Source organism: Prunus dulcis, chromosome 3 (genome assembly GCF_902201215.1).
Source record: "Prunus dulcis chromosome 3, ALMONDv2, whole genome shotgun sequence".
NCBI lineage: Eukaryota > Viridiplantae > Streptophyta > Magnoliopsida > Rosales > Rosaceae > Prunus > Prunus dulcis.
The window spans coordinates 19321685-19338607 of record NC_047652.1 but is presented as its reverse complement, the minus strand read 5'-3'; the positions used below and the strand labels follow the sequence as shown (position 1 = coordinate 19338607).

The 16923-nt window shown below is 38.5% G+C and overlaps 2 protein-coding genes and 4 non-coding genes across 8 annotated transcripts; 1 reads left to right on the top strand and 5 right to left on the bottom strand.

Annotated features, from left to right (window-relative positions):
* Positions 1-1139: 1139 nt before the first annotated feature.
* On the bottom strand, positions 1140-6152 carry LOC117620930 (zinc finger CCCH domain-containing protein 13). Of its 3 annotated transcripts, none has more exons than XM_034351190.1 (11): positions 5953-6152; positions 4438-4566; positions 4145-4178; positions 3796-3940; positions 3635-3691; positions 3110-3207; positions 2920-2991; positions 2592-2812; positions 1959-2158; positions 1604-1810; positions 1140-1435 (listed from the first exon to the last, which is right to left on the bottom strand). In XM_034351190.1, exons 1-11 carry the CDS (start codon positions 6077-6079, stop codon positions 1391-1393), a joined length of 1335 nt encoding a protein of 444 aa, XP_034207081.1. In that variant the 5' UTR covers positions 6080-6152; the 3' UTR covers positions 1140-1390. The 3 variants fall into 3 exon arrangements, with proteins under 3 accessions (XP_034207081.1, XP_034207080.1, XP_034207082.1); XM_034351189.1 differs by having other exon boundaries at positions 4145-4181; positions 5953-6151; XM_034351191.1 differs by lacking the exon at positions 4438-4566 and having other exon boundaries at positions 4145-4181; positions 5953-6151.
* A 47-nt stretch (positions 6153-6199) lies between these two features.
* Positions 6200-9657, top strand: LOC117620931 (traB domain-containing protein). Its single transcript, XM_034351192.1, has 9 exons — positions 6200-6774; positions 6878-6925; positions 7040-7099; positions 7168-7251; positions 7374-7478; positions 7975-8088; positions 8197-8297; positions 8843-8954; positions 9201-9657. The coding sequence occupies exons 1-9, from the start codon at positions 6313-6315 to the stop codon at positions 9327-9329; spliced, it is 1215 nt and encodes a 404-aa protein (XP_034207083.1). The 5' UTR covers positions 6200-6312; the 3' UTR covers positions 9330-9657.
* A 2416-nt stretch (positions 9658-12073) lies between these two features.
* On the bottom strand, positions 12074-12196 carry LOC117623657. The gene has a single exon (XR_004585185.1). It is a non-coding gene; the product is annotated as a small nucleolar RNA snoR80 (small nucleolar RNA).
* Positions 12197-12266: 70 nt separating this feature from the next.
* Positions 12267-12380, bottom strand: LOC117623651. Its single transcript, XR_004585179.1, has one exon. It is a non-coding gene; the product is annotated as a small nucleolar RNA Z152/R70/R12 (small nucleolar RNA).
* An 84-nt stretch (positions 12381-12464) lies between these two features.
* Positions 12465-12556, bottom strand: LOC117623649. The gene has a single exon (XR_004585177.1). It is a non-coding gene; the product is annotated as a small nucleolar RNA R11/Z151 (small nucleolar RNA).
* Positions 12557-12727: 171 nt separating this feature from the next.
* Positions 12728-12825, bottom strand: LOC117623644. The gene has a single exon (XR_004585173.1). It is a non-coding gene; the product is annotated as a small nucleolar RNA Z157/R69/R10 (small nucleolar RNA).
* Between the last annotated feature and the right edge of the window lie 4098 nt (positions 12826-16923).

The following is a 16923-nucleotide window of genomic DNA, read 5'->3' as shown; positions in this document are numbered from 1 at the left end:
TAATCAACCCAACCATCAGCTAGAGAACATTGAGAGGATGAGAAAGCATACCTAAATCGACAAATTTGGTAGCCGAAATTGCCGGAACGAAAGTAGGAAGTTTTGGGTCAAAACTGGCAGCTTTTTGGTATTTTCCGGCGGCAGCGGTGGGGATGGGGTGGGATGTAGAGAGGAGGTCACGGTAGTTCTTTTGGTACCAACCCCATCAAGATTGGTGGCTGGAAGTGGTGGTGGCAGCCACAAAACCGATCAGCTGTGTAGGGGGCTGTTTTCGGGGGAGAGAGAAAAAGAGAAGGAAAAAAAAAATTTGGGTTTTTAAAAGTTGAACTTCAACATATTTACGATTATGCCACTAGGCTTCTGTAGCTCGTAACTTTTTTATTAAAAAGTGACCAAAATAACTCTATCTCAGAGAGCAAAATTGTAATTTTATAATTTATTAAATTAATTAAATTAAACAAATACTTAAATTTGGGTCGGGATGTCATATAAGCTCTCTCTATCTCTCTCTTTGCCAACGAAGTATGTAAACATATATCTTCATAATCTTTCAACATCTGCTTATATTTACTTGTAGAGATTTTTTGTTTCTGATGTGCAGGTTTGGTAAATAAATAAGATATGCCTCTAGGAAGGCCAGAGCTAATACTAGAAAATGCGTCAAAGGGAGATTTGTAAAAGCTGGTGAAGAATATGACTGATCCCCTGGTGACGAGGAATTTCTAAGGAGAAGATAGCAAAGAAGAAATGTAGAGCGTGTTTTTTTTCCTAATCTTATAATTAAGCGTGTATTATCTAAACCAGGGTGTTTGGGTTGTATTAGTTAGTCGGGTAAGGAGAGTATTAAAAACCTAATCCGTTTAATATAGTCCAGTAATTAAATAATACAAGTTGACATCAAACAGCTGACATGAACTATTTACTCCTATCCAGAGTCTAATACGATGTACCAAACATACCCTAGAGTTTCTCTCGCTGAATTTGACCTTTGCTCAACTGTTTAAGGCCAAAGCCAAAAGACTCGAGCACAAATTGTAAGACGTTTGCTGCTGATGCAAGCAAATAGCTTGATCAGTGCTGCCCTTATTTGGGCAAAGTGAGTGATAACAAAAACAAGTTCTATTTATGGAACGACCAAGTAGATGAACCCACACCATACAAATAAATGAAGGTTAAGAAATACTTAAGTGAGTTATCAATTAACGAAAACAAAGGAAAACTGTAAGTCTACCAAATTTTGTGTACATTCTGCATGCTCATTCACTAATCACTCCAACTATTTGCAAACAGAGAGATTAATCATCCGACCCTGCCAAATACTTTATCAAAAGTTATTTTCTCACTGTTAAATATGATTAAACGGTTAAACGACATCAGCTTGCACCGTCTCCTAGTCAGCTCCCTGCACATCTATAATCTCATCATCCCCCTCATACTGCATGCAAAATGGGACTCTATCAGAAACCAAAATAAATTGACAAAAGAGAGAGATACAAGCTGCACGGCACTGACTGCATATTCTCATACCGCACAGTATGTTCTTATTCAAAGAGAAGAAGTGCATAAGTAAGAACTTCAATAAGCAACCAGAAGCAATAATTACCTGTGAGTAGTTATTTTTAGGGATTGGAGGTGGAGGAAGTGGTAATGAAAAGCTCACGTTCTCATATGCAGCTCCTTCCTCAATTTTACCAGAAGCTTTCCCAACCATCTCAATTTTATCCTCTGGTTCAATTTCAACTTCTGTGTCAACTGGGTGAGCCGCCATGCTAGTTGAGGGTACAACAGGGGCTGACTCCGAAATCTTCAACTGCACATTTGTTGTCCAAAAGATTTCAATGCAAGGATAAACATGAGCAGTGCCTAATATATATAGGTTGTGGCTTTGGCAAAGATTATGTCATCTACAATTACATACTAATTAAATAAAATTCCTCTAGAAAGTAAAAAAGATGCACCATATCTGCAGAGAGGATGCTAGAGGAAGCAGTTTTTCTCCTATCATGCTTGCCTTCGTTTGCTAATTGCTTTGGACTGCCAGTTGTATTGCTCACTGCCTCATTTTTTTTGTCAAAATTTGATTGAGCAGGGTGTATGTTCCACCGAGAGAGCTTCTTTGGTCTGCTTGATGTGGTCAGATGTCCTCTTGTTGAATGAGCTGGCATATATCACAAGAGTGTAAGCGCCAACAATAAAAACCATAACTGTGGTATCCATTATGCAAACAACTTCAACAACATAGTCAAACCATCAAAGAGCTAAAGAAGTCTAAATATATTCATATTTGTTTTGTAAAATATGAATAAATTAGTAATGCATCCATGACAAGCGATAATATCAATAAATTAGTAAAATCCACATTTGTTTAAAAAATGAGCTAAAGAAGTCTAAATATATTCAAGAGAGAAAATTAACAACTATCCACAAAAAATGAGACTGTAAAGGGTTTTTATGATACTAAATCAGCTCTCAACAAACAAAAAGGAGGTTCAAATCTAAAAGAGAGTGACAGAGAGAGAGAACGCGAAAACTCAATCCCTATATATTTCATAAAGTCTACAAAATCCTATACATGGAATGTCAATACCTACCACTTTGTTTTGATTCTTTGGCATAATCCCTAGTAGCTTCCAGCCTTATCTTGCTTGGAGAAGCATCATTCAGCCGCTCATTATGTGGGGTTACTGGAAAACCAGTAGTCTCACCATCACCATCACTAACAATATTAATGCTCGAATCCTCTTCATTGACATCATTTCCATAAATATCTAAGGCAAGCTGATCTCCCAACTTATTAAGTCGGACCTGTGATCTACAGATTTTTCAAACAATTAATCAAATTGCAAGAGCTCCACAAACTCCAATAATGATTGAATGCAAAAGCAACCAGAGGAATTTAAAACTATATTAAAACCTTGCCTCTTTAGTTGATCTTGTATCCTTGAATTACGAGAATGTGCTTTTACAAACTTCTTCACTTTGGAGGAGATCCTGAATATTTTGAAATCCCAAAGAAGAGGAAGAAAGAACCGGTCATCAGTTAGTAAGACGTCAGTAAACATACTACTCTGTAGCAGACGATACAAATTCCTTATAGGATCTTTAGTACCTCTTACAGTCCTCTTTCTCTTTGTATAATTGAGCCTCAAGCTCCTTAATTTTAGAAGTAAGACTATCCACTTCTTGAGACTTCTCTTCCAGGTAGACCTGAAATAACAAATGCATTGCACGCCAAAAATATAACCAATCATCCCGAAGTAAGCAGACAGTACAATACAAATGAGAGACAAAACGAAAGAAAAGACAGAGATAGAGTATTCCAAAAAAGAGTACTCTATAACTGATCTGGAATGCTTTAATACAACATTCTACTCCCACTATATTAATGAAAGTCGTGTACGAAGAAGATATACCTAAAACAACTTGCAAAAGATAACAGCAAGAGAGATTAAATACCTTTTTACTGACTACAGTATGATGTATCATTTTCACAAACTTTTTTTTTTTTTTTTTTTGGTCAAGTATTTTCACTAACAATGTACAAAATAAGTTGCGCAAAAGACCTTGTAATTTTGGGATGTAGGCATTTACATAAATGAAAACCAATAATAAACATTGAATAATTGGAACTGACCCCTAATTGAGATCTGCGGTGATCAAGCATGTTGATCTCTGACTGCAATTGCTTTAACTGCACCGAGTTCGAAGGAAGAATATCAAAATATAATTTCAACCAAGATTAGGAAAGCATTTTAAATGAACTCATGATGATAACCTTTGACCAGAATTTCAGACCTGCTCCTCAAGAACACCTCTGGAATTTGCTTCTTTACCTTCATGTTCAGTCTCATTTGAAATTCTCAAACTTCCAGAAATATCACTTTGGCCATCCAAGTGTTGTTTCTTCCTTCGTTTGCTGTTACCGAAGGAATATTCAAAACTAAAAACAAGTGCTAAAGTGTCAGAAAAAATTGAAGTGAGAGAAAATCTTTGGTACTGTTTATAAGAGATTAGAAGGATAAATGCTCAATATGCGGCATCCACAAAGCAAATATATATGGAAACAAATTCCCTGCAGTAATCACAGAGGTAGAGGGTGAGACAATAATAGAGGAGAAAGTTGCAAGGGGATCCATTAACTTACTTTTCTCTCTCAAGGGACCTGGATGGACTATATTCTGCTGTTTAATTTCCAAAGAAATTGTAGGAAAAAAAAAAGAGAGGAAAAGATCAGCCAGAATTTAGGAACAGAAGTAAAAATATTGCTAAATGAAAGTCAAAAGTTCTGTTCGCCTTTGAATGGTGGTCAACCACAACAGTCAAACTTTACCAACTGTTAAAAAAAGGGGACTATAAACCAAAATAAGTTCTATAACTAAAGAAAGGAAAATGTGGAGAACAATACAACAGAATAATTATATAAGAACGCTTCCTAACCACGAAGTACATGTCGGCCTCTTGCATCTCTCTCTGGTGAATACCTTCCCCGTGGAGAATACCTTCCCCGTGGAGAATACCTTCTCTCAAGCTTATCCCTCAAATCATCACCTCCAGAGTCCCGCCTACCTATAAATAGTAGATTTTCTGTCAAACAGATCTAAAAACTATGAATTAGTGTGTCAGAAGAAACAAGGAGACCGCCCATTATATGATAATGAGGCTAAGCTTACCATTACATGGAATAACATGAGTAACATAATAATGAACAGTTATGTTGAATCCTTGCCAGTTTCAAAGGGGCCATAGAAACTACTGCTCTCATATAAGAAATAGATATAGTAAACCCATGTGTGAGCTTACAGATAACCTTCATATATCAGAGAAGCATTGGATAGAGGAAAATTGGCATTCCCATCATCTTGTTGAGCAATAAGGATGAGATGCAATCAGAAAGGTCAAGAGATTCGCCAAGGTTCCATGTAAGGATAAAAGATATAAATTATCTGAAGCACCCGTAATAATTTAGTTTCTTCCGCAAGAACTCCCATAAAAGATTCTTCTCCATCCATGAAGTCTCTTGACAATATAATTCAAGAAGACAAATAAAAATGCCATGATCTCCGTGAAATTCACAAACCGCAGAATTCAAGTGGCAAGTAGAAAGTATGGATATTCACCAAAACCATCTTGGGTCTCAAGGCTAGAGAAGAAGATATATTCCAGAACTACCTAATCCATCATAACATATCGAAGATGAATCATAATGACGAGGTTCCCCACAGGAATACCACAATCGGAATTGGCTATAAGTTAAAACATAAACCACCTAGAACAATTCATCCTGAAGAATCAGTACAGTGACCTTGTTAATCAATATGAACTTGGAATTTTGGCGACACCAACACAGCTGACAATGCAGCATCTCTCAAGAGGAGATTTTGATGGCAGCTCTAACCGCTGAATGACTAAATCTGCAATTTTTCTGGAATAATACTTAACTCCCGAGTCCTTAAACATATGTGGTCCCATTTGCTCCATCAGACGAAAATAATATCCAAATTGCAGACACATCATAGTTTCAAACAAGGGAAGGATTACATTAGATGATCATAAATTGCAAGACAACTTGAACAGACAGAAAGAGAGCATTGAATCACTTGAATTCATTCATGTAAGCAGAATTCAAAGTAAATAAAGTAATTTGAAATGGAGCATATTGTTTCAAGTAACAATCAAAATCATGAACAAGAAGTTAAATGGTAGACCTTTTCCACTCACGAAAAACATGCCAACATGACTTAAAAGCAGTAAAAACTTGCTCTAAATTACAAAACTTGACAGTTAATTACAATCAAAGAAAGGGTTTGTAATTGTTGAGCAAACCAGAAAAAAAAAAATTCCCAAAAATTAAAAATGAAAAGAAACCCAACTGGCAAAAGATAAGCCAAGCTTGTGACTAAATCATTGAAGATTGAAACAAAAGAGGAAAAGAGGCAAGAGGAGCAAAAATACCGTCAAAGGAGCCCGAGAAACGACGGAGCTCCGCTTGTCCGTGAGCAAAGGAGCAACTTTCGCGCGCACATCGCCCTCTCTGATGCAAAACACACAGCTTCGTCTTGAAAAGCTTCCTCTCCACCATCGCTAACCAAAATAAACTATCCGAAGTCGGCGAGAGAATCACAGATTAAGCTTAAGAGCTAAGTTGCAGAGCAAAGTGAAGCCCTTCATATATAAATACCCGTTTCATTTCTCACCGTACACGTGTCGCAATCAGACTATATATAGCAGACTATATATAAATACCCGTTTCATATTAACCAGTGAGGTACGGTCAGTCCCCAGTTTGATGAGACAGCATTGGCACAAAGTTTTATGAATCGGTCGACTCGCCTGGTCACCCGACTCTACTCGCCCGAGTCACCCCGCTTCTTCCTCTCCCTGCGTCGTTCTCCGAACACCCTCTCTCAATTCTCGACCCTACGGAAAGCCAGATTTACAGCCTCTGCCACCGCCAACGGTCCACGTCAGCCCCACCCGAAACGGCCCGCTATGGACCCGCAATCCCTCGTGCCCGACCCGCCGGCCGCCGAGAATTTCGTCCACGTCGAGAACCCTACGATTGAAGACCTGTCGGATAGCATCGTCGGTGTCGATGTGCCGAGGGACGAGTACGACGACGACGTCGTTTCGACGAGCGCTGCGGCCGAGAGTTCAGACCAGAGGAAGGTCCTTCCGGAGGAGCTGTCGAGGAGCGTGGTGGTGCTCACGTGCGAGTCTACGGCTGAGGGTGGCGTTTGCGACGTGCACTTGGTTGGAACGGCTCACGTTTCGGTGGTAAGACAATTTCGTGTTTGGTTGGTGAGAAAATTCGAATCTTGCAGTATACGTTTCGTTTGGAAATGAAAAGCTGTGGTCTTTGGTTTGTGTGTGGTTGTAGGAGTCATGCAGAGAAGTTGAAGCAGTGATTAGCTATTTGAAACCAGAGGTGCTTATCCATTTCGAAACTTGCTTACTAAGGTTCTGTTGAATTAATTGTGGCAATTATGTCATGAAATTGTGTTAAATTATAAAGTTTATGGAATTTGTTTGATGAATGTAGGTTGTCTTCTTGGAGTTATGCTCCAGTCGGGTGGCTGCACTTACTCCTCAGAATTTGAAGGTCTGAATCTGTGGTTGCTCTGCTTTTCCAATAAATAAAAATGATTACCAATACATTTAGTTCATCAGGTACCGACAATGGGCGAAATGATAGAAATGTGGAAGAAAAAACATAATGCCTTTGGAATTGTTTACAGCTGGTTCCTTGCCAAGGTATGAAAATTTATGTATGATTTCAGTAAAGTTTACATCTTTGATCCAACTATACTAGGCATTATTTCCATATGTTGTCAGTATATTCAGGCGGTGTAATTTTTGTGTGAATTTTCTGTTAGGTTTCAAGTAAGCTTGAGGTTTTTCCTGGTGCTGAGTTTCGTGTAGCATATGAAGAAGCAATGAAGTATGGTGGTAGGGTTATACTTGGTGACCGCCCAGTGCAGGTATCATACATTATACCTTATCCTTTTGATGCCCTGATATCTATCAATTGCAGCCTGCCCTATGCGGCCGCTGCCACCCGTTGACTGAAGAAATGCGTATTACCTAACACAAGTAATTTTCATGTGTAATGAAATTTAACTGTATGCATTTTGCATCTCGAAGGCTGGTTATGATGAGATGCCTCCCTATGAAATTCTTAGCTTTATTTGTTTTGTTGTCAAGATTATTTCTAGAGGATGAATTAACCAGCCTTGCTGAATGTTTATGCCCGAAATTCTCTTTTATGTCAATTCTTTCCAAAGGTTGTGGCATTTCAAAATTCTAATATCAATACATCTTTATTCTGTCTCTCTTCTTTGTTTCTTACCGACCCTGCTATGCTAACTTAGTGTTCTGTAGGCTGTCTTCCCATAATCTTATCTACTTTGCTTCAGACCTTGTATTATTTTCCTAGTCAAGAACTACTCTAATATGACTTGAGATCGGCTGAAACAGATTACATTGCGAAGGACGTGGGCAAAAATGCCACTTTGGCATAAGATAAAACTACTATATTCATTCCTTTTTCAAGCAGTCTTTCTACCAAGTCCTGATGATCTGAATAAAATGGTAAGCATCTAAGGTAGTATGCTCTTGATTCGGTGAAAAGAAACCACTTTTTTATGCTTCTAATGTTTAGTTCCTTGTGATTACTGATTTGGTCTTGCTTATCTTCAGCTAAAGGAAATGGATGATGTTGACATGCTGACTCTTGTGATTCAAGAGATGAGCAAGGAGTACCCAACTCTAATGGAAACACTCGTACATGAGCGAGACCAGTAAGTATTCATCCGAGTTATTCATTCTATCAAACTAATACTAAGATCGAAAGATGATGCCACATCTATTACCTATCATCCTATCAAAATATTCTCTTCTTTTCTGCCATTGTATCTTCAATTTCTTTCTGCTGGAATTGGTACTGAAAAGTCAAAGAAACAGTGAGTGTGTTTGTCAGTTCCCCTTGCATGGAAGACATGTAACAACTTGATCACAGAGGTTTAGGTAGTAAATAAGCTCTAATGTTAAGTATTTGAAATTATCCAAGAACAAGCTCCATGTATGCTTGTGGAGGTTGGAGAGTGTAAATAAACAAAGGTTTCATTTTGCTTTGTGGATTTTATCCAAATTCACCAATCCAACTGCAACGTTAGAGTTGATTAATCAGGGCACCTATTTAGTAAAAACAATTGTATAGAAGCCTTACTAAGAATCGCATACATCTGTACAGAGCATCTTTGGGGAACCTGTTATTCAACTGCAATTTTGGACTTTTAGTTCTTGTGCATAAATTCTTATCGGTTTGTTGATCTGATTCTAATAGGTACATGTCATCTACACTCCTTAGAATTGCCACCGAGCATAGTTCAGTAGTTGCAGTGGTGGGAAAGGGGCACCTCCAAGGAATCAAGAAGCACTGGAAGCAGCCTGTTGTGGTTGGTTGATCGTTCCTTTTTCCTAAATTCTTCCTGTAGAACAAGTCCATGTGCACCACTCAAGTTCGCAATGGAAGTGGTTGCGCACACAATTCAGGACCTTTACCTATCATGGCTCCTTAGATTTGCTTTCTGATTTCTCATTGATTGTTTCTTCTTGTGTTTCACCAAAGCTGGGTGGCAAGTGTACGTTTCCTATTACTTATCTCTAGATTTTCATTCTCTGTGTTTGACTATGTATCGCAGGTCAAGGATCTTATGGAAATTCCTTCACAGCAGTCGCTATTTTCCACCGCAAAAGTCCTTAAATCTTTCGGTGTAGCAGTTGCAGGGGTGGCCATAATATCGGGCATCTATCTTGCATCCAAGAAGTAAAGCTCAGAAATGAATGAATGTTTAGGATCTAAATGAGACATTGGAGGGCCCCCAATGTACAATATGTGACTCTTTATTGTTCAGCAAGAACCGAGCACATCCGGATTACCCAGGGAAAACGTACTAGACGTTGGAGCTTTTGCCCTCCCTCTTTCGGAATATAAGAATCCATTTTACTGCCAAACAATTAAGAAAGTATGCGTTGATTTGCCATCCCAGAATTTGAGAATACATGTATTAATCAGAATAACATTGCCTTGTCTTTTTCTTTTTCTTTTGTATACTCGGTTTGTGTTGATTTACCTCTACTTTTTAAGTCGTTTATGCCCTTTTATAATCTCATGAATGTTTAGTGATTTTGTAAGTAAAAGATCAGGTAAGGACACTCTGTGACCAGCTCTTAAAATTTTAGACCAAAATTTTCAATGGTCTCTCTGCGGCACCCTTCATCTTTATTATTAAAATCCTTCTAATATTGTTGGAAGGTTAATTAACAGGCTTAAAGATGAAAACACAAGTCAATTTCTTTGAAGGATTTTAACACATAAACGGATGGAAGTTGTATTTCCTCCACAGAACAAATCCTAAACTTGACTTGCATCCCTAAAAAAAACATTGTGATATTTCATTTCTTACATAATTTTCAAATCGATTGTTTTATATATTCCGCGACGGACGATTCCATCGTTCATAGTCGAAGAGAAAAGTCACAACAGGATTTTTAGACCAGAAGAGATTCCTTCTTTAAAATATTTCTAACTTTGAATTCCTCTTCTAGTTTTTCCATGAAGATCCCTTCTCTTGTAAAACGATGTCCTTCCAAATTTCCAACAATACCTTAAACCTCAGGTCCTTCCCAATTGTACATTGAATAATACACCTTAGCTTTGCCCATACAGATTCCACAAAACGTGTCTTTCATATCTTTCATTCATATACAGATTCCAAAATCAAAAACTGTCACATTATAGATACCAGGAAAGGTATCTTTCATATACACTGCTTATTATTTCTTGACATTTGGGTTTTTATTAACAAGTATACAGCGAAGAAATTCATCTTGAGCTTCTTTTTTTTTTTTTTCTTGTATTAGTAGGTTTTGCAATAATCTAATCTGATATCAAGCACATCAGTTCGAGGGACGAGAAATATGATGTTGATTTAAACTTTCAATTTGCTATTTACCAATTTTGGAACTCAAATTTAATCTACACTTCGGCTCCAACTAATATGTCAAAGTTATATATCACTTCACCTAAATCGGAGTATATGAATTGGGCCTTTTTTGAGCAAATGAATTTGATTCAACACAAAACCATCTACAAATTTGAGTTTATGAAATTTTAAATGAATTTGAGTCAAATCCAAATCCATCTTCAAAAACTAAACCAGACAAGTTGATTTGGATTTACACCCTACCAATTCGACCACCTAAATTCTTATGTCAAAAGCCGATTTAACAATTCAAGTGGGACTTGAACAATGTTTCAAGCGCATAGAAATGTGGCAGTTTATCTTGTGTGAAAAAGTTCACTTAAGCACAAGATTGATAGTAACCCTACGCTCTGTGAAAAAAAAAAAAAAAAAAACACCTCGGCGCAGCACGACCTGGGGGGGGAAGGAAGGAGGTTCTCTCCTCCTCCCCTTTCCTTTGGTTTCTCTTCTCTAGCCTGCTCCTTACTGCTTGTGGATTTCCTTGTGGAGATCTGTTGCTCGTTTTCTCCCCTTCTTTGTGGGTGTTTCTGCTCTCCCCTTTTGTGGGTGTTCTGCTCTCCCATTCGATGGGTGTTGTTCTCCCCTTTGTGGGTGTTTTGCTCAAGCTCTACTTGAACTCTTGAGGCTTTATGCCTACGGTTTCCTTTATTTACCCAGATCCCCCCTTATTTCTCATCCCTCGTATTCAGTTGTCCTCTCCTCCATCCATTTCTACTTATCTCCCTCACACACTCCATTCAAATCCCTCCTCTACGGTCTTGGTCCTTCCCACCGAAATTTTCTCCTCCCTTTTGATCTGGCTTAACCTTGTGGCTACTTCGGCTAGCCGAAAACGCGATTTCCCACTCACAACTCTGAAGATGTGTAGAGTTCGAGCTTTTGCTCTTTCTCGGGTGCTTGCACCAGCTCCTTCTATTATGTTAATGTTTGTTTGGTTTTTGTGTTTGTTCTGGTGCTTTGTCAGGTTTGATTTGGAAGGTGATGATCTTGTGGCTGGCTTTTTTTTTCTTGTATGTGTCTTTATAATATGTGGGATTATAAGGTATTTGGGTGGATTTGTTGGTCGTGCAATTTTTTCGCTTTGTGCCCCTTGGGTGTGGCAACTCTTCCCTTCGACTTGTCCCGGTGATGTCGTCTCATGCAATGGCTGCGGCGGCTTTGTTGAATTTTGGTTAGGATTTGTTAGCTTTCTTGGCCTTGGTATGGGCTTAATGCCTTCTAGGTTTTTAACTTCTTATTGGTTCTTTTGCATTTTATTTGGACCTCTGGCATTTTCGCTTTGTTGATGAGCCCAGTTGATTGGATCTCACCTTTTGGTGTATTGTTATGCCCTTTTGTGGGTTTTTAATGAAATCCACTTCAGACCCAAAAAGACAAAAAAAACCGAGACCCTTATCTTTAAAAAAATTCCAATTTAAACAAATAAAAAAAACCAGAACCATGATTTACATAGTGGTGTTCAAGCAGGATAGATTGAAGACTAATTATCATTATGAATTAACCTAAATTAAAGTCTGTTTATTTAAAGTAAATGTATGGGGTGTTTCCAGGATCCAATGGCATTGAGTATCCATTGATCAGGATGGCCACAGAGGTCAATGTAGCGTCCGAGCCATTACATCAGGAGGAACCAATAATCCTCTAGAATTGGTAATGGACGCATTTTCACAATTTGGTTTTCAATTTCACTAGATTAAATTTAAAACTTGATTATGTTGGAATGGAGCTCAGTGGAAGGAGAAGTCGTTTTGTAAGAATGAGCTCACGGCAAGACCCCAAATAGAGGTCATGTCCACTGCCCAAAACACGTCCAGTGTTTCACCTCATCATCGCAAACCACAACCCAACAAATCAAAATTTGCAAACTTTAAACCAAACCAAAACTACTGTAAAAAATTTTAGGAAAAATAATTAAAATTTGAGCCTCAGTGTATGTAACAATCAGATCATTCACCCTAATTAAGGGCTCACTGAAATCCGCTAAGATAATTAAAAATTATCATCATAAGCTCAATGTAGAGCCATACAAACCCTTACAAACAAAATCAATTTTACAGCTTAAAAAAGCCAATAAATTTGAGAAAAAATTTATGGGATCTGCCAGAAAGTCAAAAAGGTAAGATGGGTTACTTCGGAAAAAAGCACTTTCCAAAACCACAGATTGGAAGATTAGAGAACAGATGAAGAGTGCTCAGACAGCCAAGGGTTTGTAATCAAACTTTTGGGAGAAGAACCCAGATCATAAACTCTAGTCCACAAATAGCCTCATCACCGCACACTTCTGATTTAACAGAAAACACAAATGAGCTGCAAAAACAATTGAATTTGATTGAAAAACCCTAGATTTGGGATCTAAGAAAACTTCTTCGGGAAAGGATTAGGGTTTGGGAGGCGTAGAGAAAATGGGATGAGAAGCGTGTGAGAGTTGGGTGGTGTATACAGGCACCTGTTAGGGTGGGAATGGGAAAGTTTGTTATATATGGAAATTAGGGAGCAAAATGGGTTTCGGCATTTTGGGTTTTTTTGTTGGGTTTGGGCCACAAAGAAATGGGCCCAAGAGAAGAGCCTCACTGGAGGTGAATGTTTTGGATCTGACTCCTTATCAAATCGAGGAGTTATTGGACCAAATGAATCCCATTTATAATTAACAAGAAACCTCAAACCACATTGTCAGTTCTAGTGTTCTTTGTATCATATTCTTGATTTTTCCCAACCAAATAAAAATTTGACATGCATTTGGATCTGATTCCTTATTATATTCTAATTATGTCCTACAAAATCAATAAACACGGTATTTTAAGAATGGTAAACTACAGTAAACCCCTCAATTTATAGGGTCATTTACGAGTCTATACCCGATTTTACAAGTCATTTACGAGTCTAAACCCCTAAACCCACGTGGACAAAAAACTAATAAACAATTATACAAAACAAGTAAAATTATATTAAATAATTAATTTTCATTTAAAATCAAAAGAAAAAGAAAAATCATTCTCTCTCTCTCTCTCTCTCTCTGAAAGAATGCAAGAACACGAAGGAACTTCCCCAGGCTCAATTTCGAGCTCCATCATCGTGGTGGCCTTACTGGACCGAATCACAAACGCCAAGGCCCGAATCGCCGCCACGGCCTCGGCCAAATCGGGCTGCTTTCTCCAGTTATTGAACTCCTCGATGACGCTGAAGGGCTTGCTGGAAGTAGAACCGGGTTTGGCTTCAACCTCGCTGACGATTGGACCTTGTTCGTCTGGGTTCTGGCAGACGACAACTTGAGCCTGGGCCAGCCAGTCGCTCGTGACGATGTCGTGATGCGCCACCCGGGTTTGGTAGTAGGCTGAGATCTTAGGGTTAGGGCTTTGCGAGGGGTCGGCCATGGATGAGGACTATGGTGGCGGGGAGAGAGTGAAGGAGTCGGGTTTCAAGGCCGATGCGGTGTCGTTTCATTCTTGGTCCTGCTTGTCGAGAATGAACAAGGATGATCTGCAAAACCCAGGTGGTTGGGTCTTCGCAACATGCCATGGGGAATGTTCTCAAGAACTCGCGAGCTCGTCGTCGTTCTTCAGATCTCGCCGGAGCTAGAACAATATTAGGATCTGCAAAATGAGTTTAAATTTGAGGAATTATCTGTGTTTTTTGTGTTCTGATAGTCGTTTGTTATTGGTGATGGATCTGCCTTTTTGGGCAATGTTCTTTTTCAGGTTTATGTTTGTTTAAACTTTATCATTTTGTTCCAAAAATTAATCTTGTTTATGGGTTTATCAGTTTATCCAGAAACTAATAATTAATCAAGAGGAATTATCTGCAAAAATTAATCTTGTTTCAAATGTGGTAATTTGGAAATCAACCTATCACAGTACTTTACCAATATTTTTCTTTTCCAAGTTTCTTCACGATTTGTATTTCCTAATGTTGTTGTAAAATGGGTTTTTTGGAAATCAACCTATCACAGTACTTTACCAATATTCTTCTTTTCCAAGTTTCTTCACGATTTGTATTTCCTAATGTTGTTGTAAAATGGGTTTAAATTTGAGGAGAAGAAGGATGAGCTTTCTGGAGAAGTTGGGGTAAGGGGATAAGGAGGGAGAGAGAGAGAGAGAGAGAGAGTTGGGTTTGGAGGTGGGAGAGAGGGTTGGCTATGTAGGAGGAGAGAGGAGATTTTTTTTTTCTTCATTTTTTAATGATTTTAATATAATTTAAAATTTGTTTTTAACATGTACATAATTTTTTATTATTTATTTGTCCACCTGTAAGTCCACCTCATTAAAAAATGGAACCCACATTTGCCACATTAGCATTTAACAGATTTCCTGACGGTCTAGCTAACGGAGGGGGCAAATTGTAGGTTTTCCGTGACGTCGAGTATGTACTCATAAATGTCCCCAAAATCGAATATGGACTCATAAATGACCCTATAGGTTGGGGGTTTACTGTAGTTTACCCTTTTAAGAAAGTATTAAAATTTCAATAGTTAATTGAGTAGTCAAATGATATCGAATTCAAGTGATTTTTTGTATAGATGATCTTTGAATGAATATCTACAAAGTAAACAGTTTGGATTAATGAAATACAATGTATAGTGGGCTCTACAAGAGTGTCCCTCAAATATGAAGAATCCCTCAACCGAAGCTCACTATATATATATATATATATATATATATATATATAGCTCAACTAATTTGAAATTCTTTTGGATCCACATTTTATTAGACCGTGATTACATTTATATTGGACCACAAAAGCAATGAAAACACATGTTGATTAAAGTTTAAGGCAAACATGTCTCTTTACGAGACAAAGTAGCCAAACCAAACATTAGTATATCTTGGATGTAATAATCATATAGACTATAATGGAAAAATAATAATATATTACAAATAGAACTAGTAAGAGATTCTAATTGTCCTACAACACTACTACTAGCCTGGTAGCGGATCTTCTGGTGGGTGGCGGAAATGATGGCGTTGATCTTGTCAATCATTGGTCTGCTCAAGATGCCATTATATGGGGGAGACTTCATTAATTATAATGAAGATTTAGGAGCTCATCACAGGGAAGAGTAGACATCGAGGTCTATCGTGCCCAAAGCAACCGAGGTTGCACCATTGAAGCCATTTAGCAACCTAGCTGATTTGTTGATCTTGATCTCCATGCCCATCTGCTAGACAATCGATAGCTGGAAGATGTTAGCTGCGCTACCCTCGTCCACACTTAGTCAATCGATCATGGCCTGCATAATCTAAATGCTAATGATGAAGGCGTCATTGTGCGGCATATTGAGTTGCATGTTTAATCTTCCTCTCATTTTCCTTACTGGTTAGCCCGAACTCCTCAGAGTCGGCCAGAATTGTAATAATCCTTATGACTTTCTTGGGAGGCTCTTTAGCAATATCGCGGTTCTCTATCTGCTGGATAGCTTTTTTTCTCCATGAATTCTATGTAATAGCCTTCTTTGACCAACTCCGCGATGTTCATTTTCCAAGCATAACACTCATTTGTATAATGCCCGTGTGCCCAATGGAAGACGTAGTACTTGTTGGTACTCCTCTTATCAAGATCTCCTTTCATTAGTGGCAGTCTCTTCAGCCAGAACTTGTCTTTTACTTGAGCCATGATTTGATATATCAGAATGGCAAACTTTTCGTAGCTCACATCCGCCTAGGCGTCCCCTTGGGGTTCTGTTTTGCGCATAGAGTTGTTCTTGCTATTGAACTTGTCATTTCGCTGACTTGCCAGCTTGGAGGGTTGATCTACTTGCTTGGTAGTTTTTTTGGAGGCGATTCGATCATCATCCCAGAGCTCTTAGTATTCCACGAAGACTTCTGCTAAAGTTTGGATAGGAGCGATAGTTAGCTCACGGTATTAGTCATGCTCGATTGGCAAGCCTTTCTTGAAAGCTGAGGATCATCACACTATACGATGTAAGCTTTCTATGCCTTGAACCTTATGATGTAATCTTAAAGTAACTCATCAGGCATTTTGCATTGGTTGAATAGGCGATCAGCTTGTTTCTTGATCGTTCGGTGGGAAGTGTACTCCTTTGTGAAGACGAAAGCCAGCTCTTTGAAGCAGCTGATCGACCTAGATGACAGAGTATGTATGTAACCAGTCTTGTGTTGCTCATTGCAAGGTCATCGCAAACATCTTGCACATCAGCACATCCTCAGATTTGTAAAGAATTGTGACATTTTTGTAATGTTTCAGATGGCTATCGAGATCGGAATCCTCTTTAAATGGATTGAAATATGGTGTTGTGAATCACCTTGGCAAGGTCGCCTACTCGATCTTATTAGTGAAATGATAGTAGTTTACTTGGTCTACCCGCTCGTGCATGGCATCTTTCAAGTCTTCTCCAACATTCAAGTCTCGAAGTCGGTCACGAGCT